This window comes from Chlorocebus sabaeus, chromosome 21 (assembly GCF_047675955.1).
Source record: "Chlorocebus sabaeus isolate Y175 chromosome 21, mChlSab1.0.hap1, whole genome shotgun sequence".
NCBI lineage: Eukaryota > Metazoa > Chordata > Mammalia > Primates > Cercopithecidae > Chlorocebus > Chlorocebus sabaeus.
In genome coordinates, this window is record NC_132924.1 from 76,593,741 (window position 1) to 76,617,270 (window position 23,530).

The 23,530-nt window shown below is 39.3% G+C and overlaps 1 protein-coding gene across 2 annotated transcripts in view; it reads right to left on the reverse strand.

Moving 5' to 3' along the window:
* Window positions 1-23,530, reverse strand: part of RELN (reelin) — a 516,825-nt gene that overhangs the window by 48,440 nt on the left and 444,855 nt on the right. For both annotated transcript variants that reach the window (XM_073009223.1, XM_007982474.3), the window contains 6 exons: window positions 22,062-22,209; window positions 19,552-19,810; window positions 18,435-18,684; window positions 14,723-14,891; window positions 2,780-2,920; window positions 1,377-1,554 (listed from right to left, as the gene is read on the reverse strand). In XM_073009223.1, coding sequence (XP_072865324.1) covers window positions 1,377-1,554; window positions 2,780-2,920; window positions 14,723-14,891; window positions 18,435-18,684; window positions 19,552-19,810; window positions 22,062-22,209 — 1,145 coding nt within the window. The remainder of the gene's footprint in view (window positions 1-1,376; window positions 1,555-2,779; window positions 2,921-14,722; window positions 14,892-18,434; window positions 18,685-19,551; window positions 19,811-22,061; window positions 22,210-23,530) is intronic.

A 23,530-nucleotide genomic window follows, 5' to 3' on the forward strand; every position in this document is an offset into this window, starting at 1 on the left:
AGTCTGGCTAGAGTGCAGTGGTGTAATCTTGGCTCACTGCAACCTCCATCTCCTGGGTTCAAGTGATTCTCTTGCCTCAGCCTCCCAAGTAGCTGGGACCACAGATGTGTGCTACCATACCCGGCTGATTTTTGTATTTTTAATGGAGATGGGGTTTCACAGCGTTGGCCAGGCTGGTCTTGAACTCCTGACCTCAGGTAATCTGCCCACCTCAGCCTCCCAAAGTGCTGGGATTACAGGCGTGAGCCACTGCGCCTGCAAGTAGATGACTATTTTAATACGAAATTTAAAAATAGCCACATCTGGAAATTTTATAATTATAGAGATAATCTCTAATTATTGTAATGTTTTAAATTTACACTAACATAATTTAATGGCATCTGTATTAATTTATTAATGTTGATATGTGGATTTTTTTTTAGTTGAACATATGTGAAAAACTACTTTTAGTTCTAAGTGAGAAAAAGTATCCTGAACACTGTATTCTTTGTCAGTGTTGATGATTATAAAAAGCCTATATGCTATATGTCGTCTTGTTACTCGAGCTAAAATGTTGAATATAAATAATGCAGTTCATTGGCACAAATGTAAACTCTAAGGTAGGGCACGCTAAGGAAATAAAGAGCTGGCAGTAAATTTGTTATTTTACAACACTAATTTGTCTATCTAATCATGGTATAAAAGAAATTGTATTTTAAACAGAATCGCCTTTGGCAGAAAAGTAGAGTGGCTATAAAATTTCTCGAAGAAAGTTTCGAACCTTGCTGCTGTCACTCACAAGATAATATGCTACACCTACAAATGTCTAGTAATGTCTAATAATTATTCTTTCCTGGATAATCTATAAAAATGATTCATTGTTGTTAATAAATTCAGGAACCATTGTAGCTCATTTTCCAGATTTTTGGCTCCTTAAATGCAAAATCTGTTGTAAGCTCAAGAGTTGTCAATTAAAAGGGCTCCATGCAGATGGAAGATTGCACAAGTGCTCTTTTCCAAGACGAACATTCACTCACATTCTTTTATAATGTGTACTTAAATATGCCCTGTGCTGACACTACCCTGAATAATTAAATTGTCTCAACTGATTTGTGGTAGAAAAATTCTGGGAATGATTAGTATTTTCTGATTCTTTAGTATAAAGCATAGCATAAAGTTATACTATATTTATTTTCTGATTACTGAGTATAAAGTATAGTATAAAGTTATCTTTATAGTATAAAGATTTGTATAAAGTTGCAAGTTCAGATCAGGGTTGTACATTTAGGGTAACTAACTCTGCATCTTGGTTTACTCATTAAACTTCAGAAGAGAGTCAGCTATTTGGAAGGAACTTAAGAGGAGCAGAAATGAATAGCCAGCAGCCAAACACTCACCCCACTGAAATGGAGAGCCATTCCCGACGCCACAGCTCCACACACTGTACTCAGTTTCCCTCCATTCACAGTCAGCCAGTTCTGGTTGGATGGAGCTCGATTGAAATTGTCTTTGAGTTGGGTTGGAAGAGAGGTCTCGGGGTCATCACAGTACAGGCCACCCCACTGTTCATCACAGCTGGGTGCAGAGCAGGAGAGAGGAAAAGTCAACATCAGACAAAGCCCCTGCAAGCTTGTTCTCAAATTAGTGAAGACTACTCTTTTCCTAGTCCAAGATGATGAAAAGTTACTGATTTTCAGAGAGCTTGCCAGAATTCACCTGCTCTCCTTAACTGTGCTTTAGGTTACAAATAATCTATGAATTAACTAACTCTAACATTTCCTAAGGTAGTGATTCAACGTTACAGGTGGAGAGGAAGAAGCAACTTCGAAGAGTCTACTAAAGGCCCATCTCTTATATCACAGAGCTCTGAATGGCTGATAAACAATGGGAGCTGCCAAAGTAAACTGGTAGGTCCTAATAATTTACGAAATTGGTCTTTTTAACAGAGGCTTTGAGACACTTAGGAATCCAAGGGCCTATGGTTCTAACAGCAGAAGATACTTTGGACAATAACTGTCACTTCTTACCAAAAGACTGACTTCCCTGTTTAGGGTGGAAGGGAACATGAATATTGACTAGGAGGCTCAGGGGTCTCAAGGGTCGTCCTGGGTATGGGCTAAAATCATTAGCCAAAAATAGACTTCCCAGATGTATGGGGAAAGCATCTTCATTCATACTTCCCCATTAAACAGCATAATCTCAAAAATAAAGCATAGAGGCCCACACACCATGGGTCTCTATGCTTTACATACACACACACACACACACACCCCTTCATTTAAATTATTCCAAATATGCTGAGGTTCTCTAAGAGTAATATAATAGGCCTGTCCATCAAGTACCTCTGGTAAATTGACCAGACATCTACATACTTTCATAGGCAAACAACATGGCAATATAAATAAACAACAACAAATGCATATCCTTACATATATTCAGACCTAAGTGAGAAAAATACTTATGATGTATTAGTTTTGGCCAGAACTTACTGAACTCCTGAACCTTTTCTAATGTTATTTTCAAGGCTCAAGTGTATTGCAGAAACACAGAAGGAAATAAAATATAGTTAATTATAATTCATCCATCTCCTGACAAGATAGCTATTGTTCAGTTCCTAATCTCTAAGCAAGAATGAAGATACAGTATCCATCAACTTCACTGTTAGCTCAAGATCATATTTCAGAAAAAAATGTGTAACTTAAGGAAGCATGGGAGTGATTCAAAAACCAGTTACAGAAAAATCTCCTAGATGGAATGTGAATCAGGAGCTTTCAACAGAAGGAAGAAAAAAAAGACTTACACGCAGTTTCCCTGGATGCATCTCCCATGGCCACTGCACATGTCTATGCAGCCATCCCCGATATAGATATTATCTATTGCCCACGTCTGCTGCTTGTCAAAGGGAGCTGGTTGATGCCAACGAAAACGAGTGGCTTGGGACCTTTGAAGAAGATGAGAATTTTAATGAAGGATGCTGTGGAAAAGAAAATGTGTTCCAGTATGTTTGAACAAGTGCATGGAGAAGTGTAACACAAAAGCATGTACATTCCTACTCCTTTTCGGAAAAGAACATTCATTATTACAATTTTTTTTTTTTTTTTTTTTTTTGAGATGGAGTCTTGCTCTGTTGCCTGGGCTGGAATGCAGTGGTGCCATCTCAGCTCACTGCAGCCTCTGCCTCCCAGGTTCAAGCAATTCTCCTGCTTCAGCCTCCTGAGTAGCTGGGATTATAGGCGTGCACCACAATATCCAGTTAATTTTTGTATTTTAGTGGAGACAAGGTTTCACCATGTTGGCCAGGCTGGTCTTGAACTCCTGACCTAAAGTGATCCGCCCACCTCAGTGTCCCAAAGTGTTGGGATTACAGACATGAGCCACTGTGCCTGGCTGGCCATTATTACAATATTCTATACAAAACATTGTTTATAGTCAAACCAAACTAACCAAACTGATAGCTTGATCATACATTTTGGCCCAGTGATCTTTCTGAGCCTTGTAAAGAACCGACAGTCAGAAACAAAAACGAATCCTAAAACTGGAAGCCTCAGGGAAGCCATGAGCCTTGGATTTTGTGTGGGAAGTACCATGGAGTGACACCAGAGCTGCTGCTAACATTGTAAGTGCAAAATCAGAAAAGATGACTATCCCTGAGCAGCTGCAACCCCTCTGCATTTGGTTTGGGAACAGAACATGGGCTGGATTTCAGCTTCCCACTTGCTTCCTAATTGGACAGAGAAAATTATACAGAGAAAAGAGAGAGCATAATAAATGAGACCAGACTTAGTTTACATCGATATAAAAGTGATATAAGGAAAGCTAAAACAGAGGTTCTCCCATTCCAGAGGCAGAAATATATTTGCTCATTCACACAGTTCTGGGGAGTGTCTTGCTCAGAAATACAAAAACACGTGTTTTCAGAGGCACTAGATGGCAGTCAAATCCAAGCAATGCCTCAGGCTCAAGTGCACTGAACATGAAAAGACTTTTAGAGGAAACCATTTGTGTTTATTGATCCATATATGTTCTATCATTAAAAGACCATTAATCATTTGACTGAGGAATATCTGTTTAAGGCAGGACAAAAGACCAAACAACAGGAATGTGTTTGCATTTTCCAAATGAAAATATTTCTATAAGTTTAGAAAATGGAGAAGAAACAGACTAGGACTAAAATCTTCACTCTGAAATAAAGAGGTCAGTCTGATACATGTCTGTTGACCATCTGTACAAACCGGTTTCTCCATAATTTGGCTTGCTCCCCAGCTTCTGCATGTTCCCCCAGCATAGTGATCTCTGCCTAACAAACTCCTGTCACTTTCTACTGCATTTTACCGAAACCCCCAGCCCTCTCCTTGGCCCACAAGGTCCTGCCTGAGATCTGCCTGAACTTGGCCTCTGCTTCCCTCCCTCATCATGACCACTCGTTTCTGGAGTACTGTTTCTCCCCTCAGGTCCCAAAGCGCACCAAACTCATTCCCACCTTTCTGCCTGCATGTTCTCTTTTTCTCTTGTCTCTGTCTTTCTCTCTGCCTCTCCCTCCCGTCCTATCTTTCTGCCTGGTTAACTTCTGTGTGTCCTTTGGGTGTCAGAGGAAATGTCAGGTCCTCACAGAGAATTTTTCTTCCTGACCCTTTTTAAAATGATGTTTCTTCCATGCTATTCTCTCTCATAGCAAACTGTTGTTTTCCTCTTATAGTATTTGTCACAATTACAGTTATACATTTATTTGCATACATATTTGATACATGTCTGTCTCTTCCTTGAACGGTAAGTTACAAGGAACAGGGCAGGGTTGATTCCTTTTTGCTCAACATCATAGACTTCATGTACAGCACCTAGAGCTTAGTAGGTGTTCTAAAGGCCCAGGAAGTTGGTATCCAGGGGCTTCCATTCTCACAGTAAGCAATGTGGAAATGCACCGACGCCCGCAAGTTGTGCAACTCAGTGGTTTTGCTGATAAATTATTTTTAATGACTAAATTTATCTAAATTTATTTATAGCTATGTCTGTTTATCTGCAGCAGCAACTTATAATTAACATAGTGGAATACCATATTTCCTTAGAACATAATTACTCGGCATCAACATTTATGTATTTGTTTTTTTTTTTTTTTTTTAAGACTATAAGCTTCTGAAGGGCAGAGAATATCTCTGTATCCCTTAGGGGAATACTGTTTTGTATCCTCAGTGCTTATAGATAGTAGGTAAGTAATAAACTTTCTTTGTTCCTCTAATATCTTATACATACTTCACCAAAGCCCTTGTCACCTTGTCTTAAAAGTGCCTATTCATATGTAATTTCCTGTTAGATTATTTTCCTTATTTATCATTTTATTGTTGGTGGCACCTACAGATGGAGCTTCATAAACATTTGCTGAAAGGCTATTCAGTTCGTAGTAATAAAGATGCCCAGGAAGACCAAAACACCCTACAAAAGATATCTTGTAGGGTAGATGGGCAGGGCCTGGTGTCAGCTGTGGAGGGGTGGTGATTTGATGGCTGTTAAAGGGGGCAGACAGCTTTCCCGCAGCTGAGAGGTGGCATGGGTTTCCTAGCAGGTGGTTGCTTTCTGAGCATTGGCTGTGTTTAATCACAATGTGGGCAACCACTTAGAGAAACTGTACGGAAGATTTAAGAGCCAGATACATTGTTGGAGTTGACAGCATTTATGGGGACTTTCAACGCTGACATTTTCAATTTGTGCAACTCTCTGGCATTTCAAAGAAAAGGAAACGGTAAGAAACTACATGAAAAATGTACTAACATGGGAGCTGGCCCCTCAGGAGTAAAGATAAGTGAGGGCTTTCATTTGTACTCTGGCACTAGTAGGTTCTATGTCCACGGTGAGTAACTAAACATGTATAATAAGGGAGTTAAATGAGATGATTTTTAAGGCTCCTTCTCAGATGTGATGATTTCATATTCTTAGGAATAACTACACTTAGTAATTATGTACCCATCAAACAAGGATACACATACTATCCAATATTAATTTGTAAGAAGAGGAAACATTTTCACTAAGAACTGGAATATAAGTTAAAAATGAGAGTTTGGAAGTTGAATTGCCAGGATTTCTTATTCCCAGCCCTGTCACAGCTCCACTGTGTGAAGGGGCCACATCACTTATGTTTATGTGCTGACGCTTCCCTGTCAGTAAAACTGGGAAGATGCTACCTTCTGCCTCACAAGGGTGTTGTGAAAATTAATTAGTTCTTGTTTACCAAGACCTACGAGTGTCTTGGTAGAGTTCCTTGGCAGGTGTTATCATTTATCTTTAGAATGATGGCCACCATCAGCTGCTACTTCTTGGAGTTGGGGGAAAAATGGTCCCAGAGAAGATCTCTCATTTTTCCATATCCTTGAACTCTCTACTCTTGCTTCTTTTGTGGAGTTACACCATTTCTTCCCCATCTACAGTATGTAGTAAGTGTTACATCAGTTTTGTTTAATAGATATCCATTGCTAAGTAGTTAAAATATTACTGTTAATAGTATGGTTCCTCTCACTGGTGTCCCAGGTATCTCTCTCCACACTACCTCCGCACCTTTTAACAGATTTCACTACACATTACAGAGTCTTCATTTTTGCTCTTTTCTTCAGAATGACTCTACCTATGAAGTCCTCACTGTCATCATCATCATGAGAAAAAGCCCTTTGAAAGGAACACAATGTTTTAAACCTCTTCTTCCTTCCCTGAAATATCTTTTACTTCGAAAGAGATACAGAAAATATTTAAGCCTAGAAAATGTAGCCTAACAATGCCATTCTACCAAAGACAATGATGACGCCCAGTGACCTAAGTCTCATACTGATTCACTAACAAAACTGAAACAAGGCAAGGATCTCTTGGTTCATGATTACTTTGTATTCTCATTAAGTAAATCTTTCAAAACTCCACTGCAACCGCCACAAAATCATCCTACCCTTATCATTACCTGTAAATATGAACAGTTGTGAAGCTATGGGAGGCTGTATGTGTTGCAGCTGTATGTGTTTTGACTTTTGTGTCAGCTTCGGAGCTGAAGCCCCTGGCCCTCTGTGTTTGAGCAACTGACTCTGTGATGTCAGCCCATTTCAAAATGTGTGTCTGTTTGCCTTGCAAGCCAAGACCCTTCCTTTATGTTTTGCATAAAACTTCCTCCACTAGCCTATTTCTTTGTACTAGCCTATCTTCTTTGACAAAGTTGAAGAATATTCCAAAGAAGATATATAAATGGCCAATAAGCACAGGATGCAGAAGCCCAACATCATCAGCCTTTAGGGAAATGTCAATGAGAACCACAATGAGATACAACCTCACACCCATGAAGATGGCAACAGTCAAAAAGACAATAACAAATGCTGATAAGGACATGGGAAATTAGAATTCTCTGCATTGCTGGTGGGAAGGTAAAAGAGTACAGCTGCTGTGGATAAAAGGTTGTCAGTTTCTCAAAATGTTGAACATAATTACTGGCAATTCCACTTCTAGGTATGTAGCCAAGAAAAGTGAAAACATACATCCACATAAAATTTGCACAGAAAGGTTCACAGCAGCATAAAAGGTGGAAGGAACCCAAGAGCCTATCAAGTGATGAACAGATAGATAAAATGTGGCATATCCATAAAATGGAATGTTAATCAGCTGTAAGGAGGAATGAGGAGCTGGTACATTCCACAATGTATCACACTACACTTTGATGCTAAGTGAAGGAAGCCAATTGTAAAACAAACACACATTGTATAATTCCATTTCTATGAACTGTCCAGAACAGGCAAATAAGAATATAGCTTAGTGGTTACTAGGGCTGGGTGAGGGGTGGGGAGTGGCTGCTATTAAGTATAGGATTTGTTTTAGGGGGGACAAAATATTATAAAATTACACTGTGGTGATGGTTTCAACAACCCTGTGGGTTTTTTTTTTTATTTATTTAGTAATGACTAAAACACATTGAATTGTACACTTTATTTTTTATTTTATTTTTTTGAGACAGGGTCTCATCTCACTCTGCCATGCAGGCTGAAGTACAATGGCACGATCTCAGCTCACTACAATCTCCGCCTCCCAGGTTCAAGCGATTCTTGTGCCTCAGCCTCCCAAGTAGCTGGGATTGCAGGCATGCACCACAGCACCCAGCTAATTTTTGTATTTTTAGTAGAGATGGGGTTTCACCATGTTGGCCAGGCTGGTCTCGAATTCATGACCTCAGGTGATCCACCTGCCTCAACCTCCCAAAGTGTTGGGATTATAGGCGTGAGCCACTGCACCCAGCCAATATGCTTTGTTAAAGTAAACAATATGGCCTGGCGCAGTGGCTCATGCCTGTAATCCCAGCACTTTAGGAGGCCAAGGCGGGTGGATCACAAGGTCAAGAGATCAAGACCATCCTGGCCAACCTGGTGAAACCCCGTCTCTACTAAAAATATGAAAATTAGCTGGGCGTCGTAGCGTGTGCCTGTAGTCCCAGCTACTCGGGAGGCTGAGGCAGGAGAATCACTTGAACCTGGGAGGTGGAGCTTGCAGTGAGCCAAGATCATGTCACTCCAGCCTGGTGACAGAGCGAGACTCCATTTAAAACAAAAAAAAAAACCAAAAAAACCTCTCTAAATTTGTTTACCTGGAAGTGTTATAGCCTCCCCTCCCCATTTCTTTCCCCCAATCCTTTCACAATGTTGCCCTTTTTTGTGCACAGCACCTTTCCTTAGAACTTCCTGCAGCTTCCATGCTGTGGCTAAAACCACCTGGGCTTCCAAAGTGTAGTTAATCTTTAAAGAAGGTGCTGTCAGCTAGGTCATTAGGGCTAGTAGAAGGGAACAGATCATCTTCAAACTGTGACTTAAAATAGCCAAGTCACACCTGAGCCTTTCAGTGGCCACTCCCCTCCCTTTCTGGGTGGATTTGGGTTACCTGCCCTTCCACTGACTCACCCTGGGTCTAAGGTGATATTCAAGAACCCATGCTATTTGAGTCACCTGTTATTTTTAGGTCTGGGGTTAGTAAGGAGGAGGAGGCAGATTCAGATTAGGGTCTATGAAACTGATGTTGGCATCTTCCTCTCTTCCTTTTCAGTCTCTCTCAAGAACTCCTGGCATTCCTGCCTTCCTGTTTCTCCTCGGACCATCTCTCTTAGGCAAGCAATGAAGAGGCAGTACTAATATAGTGGTTAAACCCATGGGCTCTGGCGCCAGACAAGCTGTATTTATTTCCAGTATCTTACTGAAACTGTTCTTTTGAAGGTCACTCATTCTCTCAAATTGAAAAATCCAGTAAAGCTTTTGTGAAACTTTTTAATTCACTACTCTCTATAGTTTATGTCATTGAAGGCCATTATTTTCCTGCTTGTTAATCTCCTCTCACCTGGCTTCTGGATGCCATGTTATTCTGAATCTTCTCTCTGCCTGAATCCTCTCAGCCCCCTTGCTGGCCATTTCTGCTCCTTCTGCTCCTTCTGCTATTAAATTTATGAGTCTCCCCTCTCTCTCTCTCTTTTTAAACACTCTCTTATGGAGGCAGGTGCAGTTTTACAGCATTGCCTGTTACTCTATGTTTATGCCTCCGAAGTTCACTATCTTCTCTTGGGCTCAGATCTTCATGTCTCTGTCAAATGGACATTTTCATTTATACCTCCAGCCATCACACGTAATCCAGCATGATTTGACTAAATTTGCCATACTGTCCCTCCTGGAATCAACTTTAGCTTGCTCCCCACATCTTCTCACTATTTTACTAGGCTTCAAACTCTAGAGTCATCTCTTGACGTGTGTAATGGAGAAGGAGAAATTAGTGTTTGGGTTTTAATCAATTCTTTCTTTGAAATGTTCTGTCATATCTGCCTCATTCCTTCAACTGTAGCCCAGACTTGTTACTTCACTTAGAAGTTATTGTCCCAACACTGTTGCCACCTCCTCTTATGTGAATCTGTCTGTTGTCCCAATTTTTTTTCTTGGAAGAGTATTTTCAGCTCAAACCCACCACAGTTCATTTTGCCTACAAATCTAAACTTTGCCTTGCTCCAATGATTGCTACAAGTTAACCCAACTCTACAAACCAGCATCTTATCATAGCTTCCAGATATGAGCCCTCTGCTTGAATCGGCAACTCATGAGCTTCCCCGAGGCCCATACCTATGTGTGCTTGCACTGTCTACATTGTTCCCCTGATTTAGAGTGTTCTTTTCATTTACCCACCTAATTCCTAGCCATCCTTCAATGCCAGGCCCCATCTCTTCCATGAAACACTCGAATTCTGGCATTCAATATCATCTCCCATTTCTTGATACCTGCAGCATTTCTAGCCCATTCCTCAGTGAAGCATTAAATTATATACAGCCGGTATTATTTTTCAGTTGTTTCTCGGGTATATGTCTAATTTTCCTTAAATAGGTTGTAACCTCCTCCAGCGCAAGAATTTAAGATGGTGCCCTACCCATTATCATGGGCTCACTCTTATTCAAGATTAAGCTGTGACTTAGGAAAACTTCTTAGTCTGAGGTTGAAATCTGATAATAAACCTGTGTTATGGTTAACAAGTGTGATTATGTGGTTAACTCATAAAAGTAGAAAAAATTTTCATTTTTAATAAATCTTGACAATGTTCTCAACACTTCCATGCACATTTATGAGATTTTTGTATGGTAAAAAGGATCTCCATTTTTCAGATGAAGAAACTGAAGTTTAGAAACACAAAGTAACTTGCTTAAAAGCTCATAGGGGTGAAAAGGCAGACCCCCCCCACTATACTACAATGCTTTTTGTTCATTTATTTATAAATCTTCTTCTTTCATGAAGATCTAACTTAACTAATGTGTATGGCAAGGAATAGAAACTATGAATCTATCTACTTCAATTATTTAGGTTTTAACATAGCAATATCTGGAGCAGAGTGTGATGTAGTCTGGAGCAGAGTGTGATGTAGCTTGTGTTTAGTTTCACTGTTCCCTTCCTAGTGAGGAGCAGCAGCATCCCTTCAGTTTTGCAACTCAGAGACCAGGGAGTCATCTTCAGCACTGCCCTTTCCCTCAAGCTCCCACGTCAGTTTCACGACCCAGCTTGGTCAGTTTCATTGCCTCCCATGTGTCTTGACTTTCTCCACTTCTCTTCATGTCTACTGCCTGTACTATTGGTATTTCTTATTTCTGCAAGAGCCTCTTTACATCTACTCTTATCCTCTCCTATTTGTTTTCTGTTTAGAATGGGCTTTTCTGTGGCTACTATGAGAGTAAAAAAAAAACCCAACAGATGCTGGCGAAGTTGTGGAGAAAAAGGAATGCTTTTACCCTGTTGATGGGAGTGTAAATTAGTTCAATCACGTGGAAGACAGTGTGGATATTCCTCAAAGACCTAGAGGCAGAAATAGCATTCGACCAGCAATCCCATTAATGGATATATACCCAAAGGAACATAAATCATTCTGTTATGGACACACACATATGTTCATTGCAGCAGTATTCACAACAACAAAGACATGGAATCAACCTAATAGCCCATCAATGATAGACTGGATAAAGAAAATGTGGTACATATACACCATGGAATACTATGCAGCCATAAAAAGGAATGAGATCATGTCCTTTGCAGGGATGTGAGTGGAGCTGGAAGCCATTATCCTCAGCAAACTAATGCAGGAACAGAAAACCAAATACCACATGTTCTCACTCCCACAAGTGGGAGCTGAACAATGAGAACACATGGACACATGAGGTGGGGACAACACACACTGGGGCTTGTTGGAAAGTCGGGGGTGGGAGGAGGGAAAACATCAGGAAGAATAGCTAATGGATGCTGGGCTTAGTACCTAAGTGATTGGATGACCTGTGCAGCAAACCACCATGGCACATGTTTACCTATGTAACAAACCTGCACACACTGCACATGTACCCCTGAACTTAAAAGCTGGAAATAAGAAAAAAAGAAGAATAAGCTTTTCTGAATGCAAATCTGTTCATGTCTCCCTATTGCCAAACACTTAAACAGTCGTTTAAGTGTTCCTATAATGAACCTCCAAATCTTTAATACAACCTACAATGGTCTTCATGGTCTGACACCATCTCATACCTCACCTTGCTCCTCTCTTTATCTGATCCATATATTCAACATCTCAAATACACCTGCCCCCTCCTACAATTGGCTACTGTCCTTGTTTGGAACACTCCTACCCTTACACTTTACCTAGTGAACTTACATTCATCCTTCATGTCTTACCTCAAGTATCCTTTTCTTAAGAAAGCATTCCCTGGCTTTCTTGACAGGTCACATCACCCTCCAATATAGAAACTTAGAGCATCATGTACCTGTTTTCCATCACTTATCACAATTGAATTTATATTTACTCCTGTGATTATTGGTGATTTATGGCCAATACTCCTCTCCCACCAAATTAAAAGCTCCTTGAGTCAGGGATCAGTTCAGCTCCCTCATAGGCCTAGCACATAATTAAACAGTTAAAAAATATTTGTTTAAAGAGTGACTGAATGAATAATTGCTACTGATGACTAGTGACTATTTTAGTTTGGTGAATGGTTTGACATCAATTTGTGACCAGCCAACCTCAGCTGGCACTCATTACTACTGTGCCAACAATACTGGGATCCTAGCCGTATGGTCATGTGTTGAGTAGACAAGGCTGCAGTTGTGACATGGTCACAGTCATTCCTGACCCTTACTGAGCACATGCCTTTAAGTTGTCAGCATCATGTTTTTTTATAGCGAAGAGCTACAAACTGAAATACTCAATTCTGGGCTGCTGGACCACATAAACATTGACATTTCAACACATTTCCAGGTAACAGAGACAATAATTTTAACTTAAAACAAGGAAACACCATATTTACCAAATAACTGAATGTAAAAGTAGATGTAGTATAGATATGTTTACTCGTACTTAAAACAAGTAACTCTGAGACTGGCATATTGTTCTAATGATCTTTGGTATATGGCAGAGAAGTGAGTCTGGCTTGGGCTCCCTCCATGCACATTTCTTTTTGAATTACCCAAAGGGCCTTGTTACAAGTCGGTGTCACCTTTAAGACAAGTGTACATGAGCCTTGAGGGTAATATAATAAACAAACTGCTTATTTTCAGTACAGAACGGGGGAAATGGATGCTCATCAGATTTTTCAAATAACATTTGAAAGGGTCAAAATTCTTGTGAGTATGTACAAGAGACAATTAAAAGATAGATTAAAAGATGAGAAATAATTACTTTTCTTGAGTAAAAGACTCAAGGGCATAATGACTAGCTGGAGTAAATCTTAGAATGTCGCTTATTTGCAAAATGTGACTGAGTAGCTGTGTAATAATTCACAGAATTCATAAAGACTTAAAAGACTGTTGCCTTAATGGAGTTTTTTTTTCTATTTTACTTATTAAGATCACTTTAATAATTCATGCATGGCAACACCTTTAATGAGCAACAAAATCTCACGTATCTCATTTAAACTTGGCAACTCTGCTGACAGTTAATATAGTCTCGTACCTCTGAGCCAGCAATTGTAAAGCAGCCCTAGGCTGTTAGTAACTGAAACCATCCCATTTATGATAATTCTAAGAAATGTTATGCCCTAGATGAATGGTTGAATTTTATGGTCATTTGCTAGGAAAATTTATTCATTCTTCATTTGTGGGATGACAAAACAATAGTGAGCCCAAACTATAACTCCTGTTTCCCACACTGGATTGGTTGCTTTGCTTCTTTCTTAATGCAGCAACTGAAAACCATTGTCTTGAAGGAAATAGAAGTTTCTATCAAGATGTTAAAGCTTTCCTATAATTAGCACCTAGTTTAGATGGTGAAAGACAGTGTCATGTAACACTATTCCACTAGGCAAAGTTAATTCTCTGCTTTACTCAAACAGGAGTGGAAATGCACAGATAATTTAGATTTAACTTCTTTATCAGAATTTACTAGGCAATTTTATTTTTATTTACTTTAATTTTTAATATTTTTTTTTGAGACAGGGTCTGGCTCTGTCACCCAAGCTGGAGTACACTGGCATGTTCATAGCTCACTGCACCGTCAAACTCCTGGGCTTTAGTGATCCTTCTGCCTCAACCTCCTGAGTGGCTGGGACTACAGGTATATAGCAGCATGCCTGACTAATTTTTTAAATTTTTTGTAGAAATGGGGTCTTGCTGTGTTTCCCTGGCTGGCCTTGAACTCCTGGTCTCAAGTGATCCTTCCGTACCAGGCAATTTTGTTAAGCCCTGATCCCTTTCCATAGAGACAAGAATGAAACACTTCTTTTATACTTTTCACATAAAAGAATACTTCAGATAATTCTTAAGATAATGTCCAAAATAAAATTTTAAAAGCAGACATAATTTTAATGTACATTTATTTGCTACTTTCATTTATATGACATCACTCACTCCTATATTTACAGCAGCCTCACTAGCAGAAAACAGACCCTGTTTAAGTCTATTCTGGATCCAATGGGCCTATTTTAAATGACTTGTCTGGGCATCTCTGAATTAAGTTGGAGAAGCGAAGTGATGCAGCCACTGTTTTCTGTTGTTGTTCCTTCTTTAAAAATATTAGAGTTAAAAGTCAGTAAAGGCCTGGCTTTTGGGAAAACATGGAATAATGTCATGATAAAAACTGGTTTCTGTTTTACTCATTAAGACAGCCTTAATAATTCATACATGGCAGTACCATTAGCAAGTAACAAAACCCTCACATATCTCATTAAACTTGACATGCCAAATTTTATCATATTTGGGCTCACTACACATAGAAGCATGTGGCGAACATGTAGAAGCATCCATACCTGGTGTAAGGAGGGAGAGGCAGAGTAATTCTCGTCCACTTGTTGAAAGTGTCTGACACCAGGATCCGCTGCAGATGATAGCGACTGCATTCCACATTGGTAGGCAGACAGTCCCTTACCAATGGGTGCCATGACAATCCAAGATCCACTGAGTATTCCAATTCAATCGCTGAAACAGGAAACATTATTTTGGATACAAACATATATCTGCAGACCCAAGAACCATACTTGCTTATCATATTTCTGTATGTTTTAGTTTCATTCAAATGTCAGTTTGATTTTTTCTCTGTATTTACATTTCCTGCTTTGAAATGCTTCCTAGTTTTTCTCTCTGTATATTACTAGTTATTATTTTTAAATTTCCACGTTGAAATAACTTTTAAGGGGATATGATCAAATGAAACATAAATTTTCCTGAATCACATCTTAGAATGAAAAGCTTTTGGAACAATCATCGTGACAAAAGTGTTGCTTCATATACAGTTATAGTATTTGAGTAGCTACATATAATTGCTATGATATATTTGTAATATTATAGTGATAGAATATATATCACAAACATATCATTTAAATGGTATATAATTTAATATAGTATAATACTTATAAATTAATATAGTTTATTTAATGGTTAACATACAAATAAGGAACATATTATATATTTTAATAATTAGTGTTCAAACAGTTAATACATTGAGCAGACTTCTCAAATTTTGACCATTTTATAGGAATCCTGAACAACTAATATCAATTTTGCCCCTGGTATGGGTGAAACTTCTTAGAAATTATAAACTTTTGCTTATATATCTTGCTCTGCTGTGTTATAGAATATAAATAAAATATGGAAATCTGAGGGGTTTAAGGAGCAAGTTGAAGGCCATGGAATATGTGCCAATGCATGCCATCAGGTTGTGGGTCTCAGGAAAGATATTTATTTCTTTCCTTTTTCTTCTGGAACATTCAGCGCATACCCCCATCTTATATTTCTCTCTCCCTATTCACTTTATGAGTGCCTCAGTCCCCACCTCCCTTCTGAAGGCTGTGGTTCTCAGTCTTGGCTGCACACTGAAATCACCTGGATACCTTTAGAAACGACTGATTCCTGAGTCTCCCTACCAGAGATTCTGATTGAAGTCTTTTGGGGCATGGCCAAGATGTCAGGAGCTTTAAAGCTTCCCAGGTGATTCTCCCATGTAGTCAGTGTGAGATCACACACCGCCCTAAGGTTTCTAGGTAAATACAATGGCCTGGTCTCAGTCTTCATGGTACTTGCCTCCTAACAGCATTGGACATTATTGATTACTCCCTGATTCTTGAAATGTTCTTTTATTTTGAGGGACATTATTCTGAGTCTCCTGTCTTTTATTCTGACTCCTTTGCTAACTTGCCCAGCTACGGGCATTCTTCTAGACCTTGTTTCTGGCCATCTATTCTACAAGTACACTCTTGATTCAGCGATCACCTCTGTGCCCCAAATTTCCTGGTTTTACATCTCGAAATAGAGTTTGTGTCTACTGAGCCTGGCACTGTGCTGGATGCTGGGTGCGCTGTGATGAGCAGTATAGACACAGTTCCAGCTTTCTATACTGTGTGTCATCTTCACTAAAGGATCTCTTCACTTAGAAGTCCTTTCACTTGAATTAAGAAAAACTCACCGTTTTCCCTCATTAACAAACATCTCCTCTTAACTACCACATTTTATCAATGGCAATACTTTTACATTGGTTTTCTGGGTCCAAAATTTAGAAGTAATTTTAGCCGTTGGTATAAGAGGTTGTTAAGAAAAAACACAATTTAGAAGTTATTTTAGAAATTTTATGTTTCTGTCTCCTTTACCCTCTATGTTCAACTCAGTCCTGATATCTGCTGCTTTTTTTTTTTCCATTATCTCTTATCAACTTTATCCATTCCATGTCTCTTCATGCCACATAGTGCAAGTCCACATTGCTTCCTACAGAGATGACCACTGTGGTTTCTCTACTGGAATTCTTCTCTACCCACCTTCATTGGCTCTGGAGCTAATCTTCATGAAACATATCATGTCACCCGTCTGCACTTGTGCTCTCCTGTTCATGACCTTACCAAGCACAAATCCCCATGTCTGCCTTTTAAGGCCCTTCTTAATTTGTTTCCAACTCCACTCAGCCACTTTACTCTTTCATAATATAATTCATTTCCTCTCTCAGGAGGCTGCACCGGCTTGTATAGAAAGTACGTGTGACTGGGCTTACGAGGGCAAAATTTTGGTCCTGGTTGGTGCTGCTGCAGATTGACCATGTGATAACTTACTTCTTTGGGCTCTCCTCTACTTTCTATGTGAAGAAGGGGGTAAGAGTCTAGACTGTTTTCAAAATCACCACACTGTGCTCTTCTCCATTAGATGCAGACCAGACCTGTAGAGGCTGGTCTGCTCTCAGTTTTAGAAGAACCCCACATCTGCTTCTTTGCTTCTGCTTCCAGCCTAGTTTGGGGGTCCTTTCTTCTCCATCCACCCTTAAAATCTACTTCAACCATCAAGGTCCACTTAATACTTAGCTCCTTTGTGAAATGTTCCCTAACTTCTTATATTGGCCAACCATTGGTCATCTCTTGCTCCCTCGAGTTCTCATTACATTTTGTATCAGCACTATTCCATGGAACACTTGATTTACTGGGCTCTCTGTACCTACTGAAGACAGGGTGTGCACCTTCTACTTTTCTGTCTTCTCTTTTCCAAGTTCCATCCCCACTGACTAATCTAATCTCGACTGACTGTGTCTGAGGTAGAAAGAGTATCTCTGGCATTCCTCCTAAAGTATGTCTATTACATTCAGACTAATGAGAATATTAAAAATTGTGAATTCTGCAGGACCTTGAAAATAACCAAATTCCTCAAATTTCTGCCTCCCTGCTACCCAGAATCTAAAACTGAACGAGGCCCTTGTGAACATTCTAGTTTGTGTCTGCTGGAAGAAGAGTTATATGGGGATGTGAAAGACCAGGAGACCCAGAATCCTGACAGGTCTGTAAGTTCAGATAAAGAGTCCAAGTGTACAATGATGCCAGCTTTTCTCTCCTAAGATGGGTCTGTGAGTGTGAATGCATGGTATGTGTGAGCATACACATGCACATACTCATTCTAGGGGGTGCAAATTGGTCACAGTGAGGGTGGCCTGGAATGTGCTGTGATCCACGGTGGCAAAAAATATAGGCAAAATGGGAACAACAAAATGTCATCATTTGGGGGGATATGGAGAGGAGACAACAACTGGTTTAATCTAATGCCTCAAGAATTTAAATCTGTGAATATATATATTAATAAGTCATATATATATATAAATAAATCATATTGCTGATTCCTGGAATTCTCTATGTGATTGATGAGAGCCCTTATTGAAAAAATACTGCAAGTGTATCCTTTATTCTGCGAGTCTGATACTAAAAAACTTACGGATTTACAAATTATTATTATTTAGGTTATTTACTTTATGAAAGAAATCTTCACATATGTATGCTTAAAAAATAAGCTCACATTCTGTTGCTTTCAAAAATCAACTTTTAAAACTCAATTTATTAATATATGCAGTATATTCAAGAATACAGTGTGGTTTGACTCAAAGTGCACTTGTGTTTTACTTACAGGTCTATCAGAGAGGCACAGTAGTCCTATGACAGAGGCAGCCACAGAAGCTCATGCACACATGCTTGTCCCTCTATCTGGAGATGGCATACTCACCATAACAAGAGTCTGTGACTGAGCAGGAGGCAGCGAAGTCTATCTGTAGGAAGGAATCCTCATTCACGGCAATGTCTGTGCTGACCACGTAACGGGTGCTGGCCTTTTCAATGAAGACCAGGGCATCACCAGTAGAGCCACACACAGGCATCTTGGTGCCTCCTGGGTGAAGCAGCCATTTCCTACTATCAAGGGTTGTGAAATCATCTTCCAAGACCGTATTACCAGAAATATTTCCTCCAATAAGAATCTGAAATATATTTTTAAAAAATCACAAATTTTCCATTTAGTTTTAAGAAATGGAAAGTTCTGCCTTTTTCGTTTGTTTGTTTGTTTTGATCTGTCAGCCTGCTCAGAACTGGCACCGGACGGCCAGCAGGATGTGAGGGGCCTTTCACAATGCTCTTGTTTATGTCTGGTTGCCCATCTGGCAAGAAGCTACAGAAAACAAATCAGAGGATCGACAAAACCATTCACAGCCTACACTGGCTAAACTGTGCCTTTGGAAACGACATGCACCCAAGCTGGGAAGCAAAATTTGGCTTATGTGTGATTATTTTCCATGTAAAATTTCTATTTAAGGATAATTGTACCCTAAGGCATTTCAGTTCCAATTCTTTGCATGAACACTACGATTTGTTAACAGGTTCTTTGAGTTCTATTTGATATACATTTTATTATGTATAAAGATCCTTTGGAGCAGTCTATAAGGATGTGGGGGAGATTGGTTCATTTTTTTTCCTCAAAGGCCAGGAAAGAGGATTTGGGAACTACTGCATGTGGCACCAATGCTAATTTGCACATTTTCCTTTTCAGAGAATTATAACCTTGTATCACGCTTGATAAAGTCCCTCTATCCATATGGCAGAATCCTCTATGAGCAGGACCTAGTCCTTCTGTTGTGTTGTTTATTTTTATAAGCTTAGGCAATTGAAGGAATAGAGAATGAAAGGAAGCTAAATGCCATATCTAATCTAGCTGTGTGCCCTTGGGCAAGTCACTCAACTGTCAGTTCTGGGTCTCATCTACTGAGCAAGCAGGTTGAACTAAATGCCTTCTAAGGCCACATTCAGCTGAAGTGACAAGAATTAAAATAGTTAATCCTGAAGAGACTGACCTGATCGATAACCCAGGGGCTGTAGAAGTGCCCATTCTCAGACGGTTGCCACCAGCGAAGGCGAGTAGAACCAGAACGGGCTTTCAAAGGTATCTCCAGGGCAATGTACCTGCCCACATTGCTGGAATTGCTGAAAAGGAACTCCTGAAGAAGACTCCACGAGAGGCCACCGTTGAGAGAATACTGTAGGAGCACGGGTTGGCTCCTGGGGTCAGGAACGCCTTTACCACATCCCAATCTCATGAAGAACTGCACAAATCTGACATTTGTAAATGTTACTGAAGACTTTCACTTCCACAAGAAATCCACATGCTTAACAACAGACAAGCACATGGGGTAATGCAGGGGAACGAATGGCCTTGATAAATATGGCAATTTAATGAGTGTCCAAAGCAATCACTTCAAAGTCTGATTTCCCTTTTTAATCGGAAAGGGAGTTAATTAAATGTGAAGTCTGAAAAAAGGCAATTCTGCACCCGTATTTGTCTAGCGACTCTCCTCAGAGAAGAGCCTGAGGGACCTGAGCACTCCCCGCACCCTTTGGCTCTTCTATAAAAAGATAGGAGGGGTCTAAAGGCAGTTTAGTGTGGGAGTGTGTGTTGTCATCTATTTAAGATAAATTTTACTCCTTAAACGTTGGAACTGGAAGAATGTAATTAATGTAGTTTATGCCACATAACTGGCAGATTATCTCTTCTAAGGTTTCACCAGTCGTTTTTCAGATCTCATGTTATTGGCTTTGGGAGGCACATTTAAATTCACCGGTGGTAGCACCTGTTTGTGAAAGGCCAGGCATCTTTTGGACGAGGTACGTCAAGCCTGGGCCTCTTTTCTCTCTTTTGTGCTGGGGCAGGGAGCATGAGTGTGGGGTGGTGGTGGTGGTGGCTGTGCCAGGCTCTGACTGTTGCTGGGTCTGGGGATGGATGATACTGGCCACTGAGAATGGTGGCAGCCGGCCAGTGGCAGCGTTCCCAGCTGGCAGGGAGGTGGACAGAGTGGCAGCAACCAGCTGGGGTGCCAATGAAAACTAGCTCACATGTTATCTTTGGCAGGCAAGCTGCTGCTTTCTGGTCTGGCCACGATGCTAGCTGGTAATGCAGAATAAATTTCATGTGTAACCCAACACACATACCCACTAATGTATGCATGCTGGACATAGGAAATATATTAAGATGTATGATAAAAATATTATCAGTACCATATATAAAACCATTCATTCCTCATGAGTTCCCTTCCCCACCCCATTCATTTATCTTTTGACCCTGAAAAAATTGGGATTTTACGTGGAGCATATTCAGTTCAATATATGCAAATCCTACACAGCATGCTACTGAGATGAGCTAAATAATGGAGCTTTTAACATTGGATTAATGAAAACATACATGGTTAGTGTCTAGTGACGTTTACATTTGTAAAAACAATAATCATTTACAGAGAAATACTTTTAGTATATGGTCTACTTGTATTGAGAAAATCCTTATATTAACTTAGTGATAGAGAAACCATGAGAGACTTACTTATTTGGGAACACCTAATAATTTCTAAATTAGAGAACTCAGCTGCTAAGAAAAATCTGAAATAAGGAACATCAAATTAAACTATATGCATTAAAGTGGGATAATGATAAAATATTGTTTTTGTAACTGTATAATTATCTCACAGAACTGTATTTTCTATGAAGTGTGATCAAATTTATAATCAATAAATGAAATATTTAGGAAAAAGAAGGGGTAAAAATGTTAAGATGTAAGATACTCTGAAATATTTCAAAAGACAAAAACATGGTTTCTTTGTTCACTTGCAAAATCAGGTCAGGGTTCCATTTTACACATGTTAAACCATCTTTCTTATCTTCCTTGTTAAGTTTTTGGCTCATCAAATGATCAAGGGATACACATCTTGACAGGACATAATCCTCTGAGCCAGTTTAAAATGTTTGTTTCTGAGTGACTGTGTTCAATTTAGAAAATGACTGCTTAGAATGTGTGAGTGAATCATTGGAAAGATGCTTATAAAGAATAAGGCTGCCCATTCAAATGTTTTTAACTTAAATTGATAGTGGAGATAAAATTAATTGTGAATAATTTGAAGATATATTGCATTTCAACTAAGCTTTCTACTAAGCATGGTATAAGTGTAAATAATTTCTAAATAGTGCAAGTGCTAATGAAAAGTATGTTATATAGAAAGATAAATTCACAATATTTGATTGAAGTTAAAGTAAATTAAGCATTGTTACTTCCTAATCTCAATCTTATAAAATACCAGATGTTAACTTTTGCCTGTTTAGGTATGTTTCCTTTCTGATTAAGTTTTGAATAATCTCTCTCAATTTTAGATTAGAAATTATGTAAATTGTGTCTTCCTGAAAGCTTTGATAAAGAGAGAAGTTCAGTATTTCTAATGGAAGGCCTTGTCCTTGAAGTCTCTCTGCTTCTTTCTGATTTGATTATGTTCTGCTATTATACATTATGATGTGGTTTTTTTCAACAGCATCTAAAAATGATTACCTTGCATGTGATAAATCCAGGTCTCGTGTCATCAACATGCGCAAGCCATCTTCATTGAAAAAGAGGTTGTTGCCACTAGAAAGGATTCCACACTTTCGAGATGGTTTCCCACCACTCATTAATAAGAATCTATCAGATTCTAGCTGACCTGAAAAAATTGGAAAATATGGTTTACCTATGACCCCAACTATAGTGAGTTGTATTATATTTTTAAAAGGAGTATGGTAAACGCATTATGTGGTTTCAAAATACGAAGTCATAAATATTAAAGTAGTGTTTTGGGATAAGAGGCCTTTTCAACATTTTAGCTTGGATTGTTTAGCCTTGGCTGGTATACTTTACAGATTCTTGTGATAGGAGGAGGGGTATTTTCTTGAGTATCTATGGTCCAGCTAGATGGATCCCTCCTTTCTGCTTGTTCACACTGAAAAAAAGGACACTGGTTAGTCAGAGAGTGGTTCAGGCCATCAGGAAGGTGGGGGCTTGTGTGGCCTTTCCACCAGCCTCTCTACTGTGTCCTTTCTAATGTAAGGATAGTATCAGGCAGGGACAATAAAATATTTTAAAAAACAGTTTTAATGGGAGAAATTTCAATGCCATTTATTATTGCCTATTAAATAACGTCTTTAAGGCTGGGCGCAGTGGCTCACACCTGTAATCACAGCACTTTGGGAGGCTGAGGTGGGTTGATCACCTGAGGTCAGGCGTTCGAGACTAGTCCGGCCAACATGGCAAAACCCTGTCTCTACTAAAACTACAAAAATTAGCTAGGTGTGGTGGCGGGTGCCTGTAATCTCAGCCACTCAGGAGGCTGAGGCAGGAGAATCGCTTGAACCCAGGAGGTGGAGGTTGCAGTGAGCTGAGATTGAGCCACTTCACTCCAGTCTGGGTGAAAGATCAAAACTCCATCTCAATAAATAAATAAATTAATAAAAATAATATAAAATAAAATATAAAATAACATCTTTAAAAACTAGCTCTTAAATCTGTTCAGATACTCCAATTTAGTTTATTTTTTCATTGTGGTAAAATACACATCACATAAGATTTACCAATTTAACCATTTCAAAGTAAACAGTTCAGTGGCATTTAGCTGATACACTCTGTTGTGCAGTCATCACTACTACCTAGTTCCAGAACTTTTTCATGAGACTGAAAGGAAACCCTGTGCCCGTTAAACTGTCTCTGTCCCCTCATTTCCCCCTCCTCCAGCCCTGGCAAATGCTAATCTGCTTTCTGTCCTTATGAATTAACTTATTCTGAATATTTCATAAAGACAGATTGACATAATATGTGGCCTTTTGTGTCTGGCTTCTTTCATTTAACATGTTTTTGAGTTTCATCTATGTTGTGGCATGTATCAGTGTTTCATTTGTTTTTATGGCTGAGTAATGTTCCACTGAATGGATATACTTAGATCTAGTTTTAAAATATATTGTAAAACCATAAATATAACAATTTTACAAAAA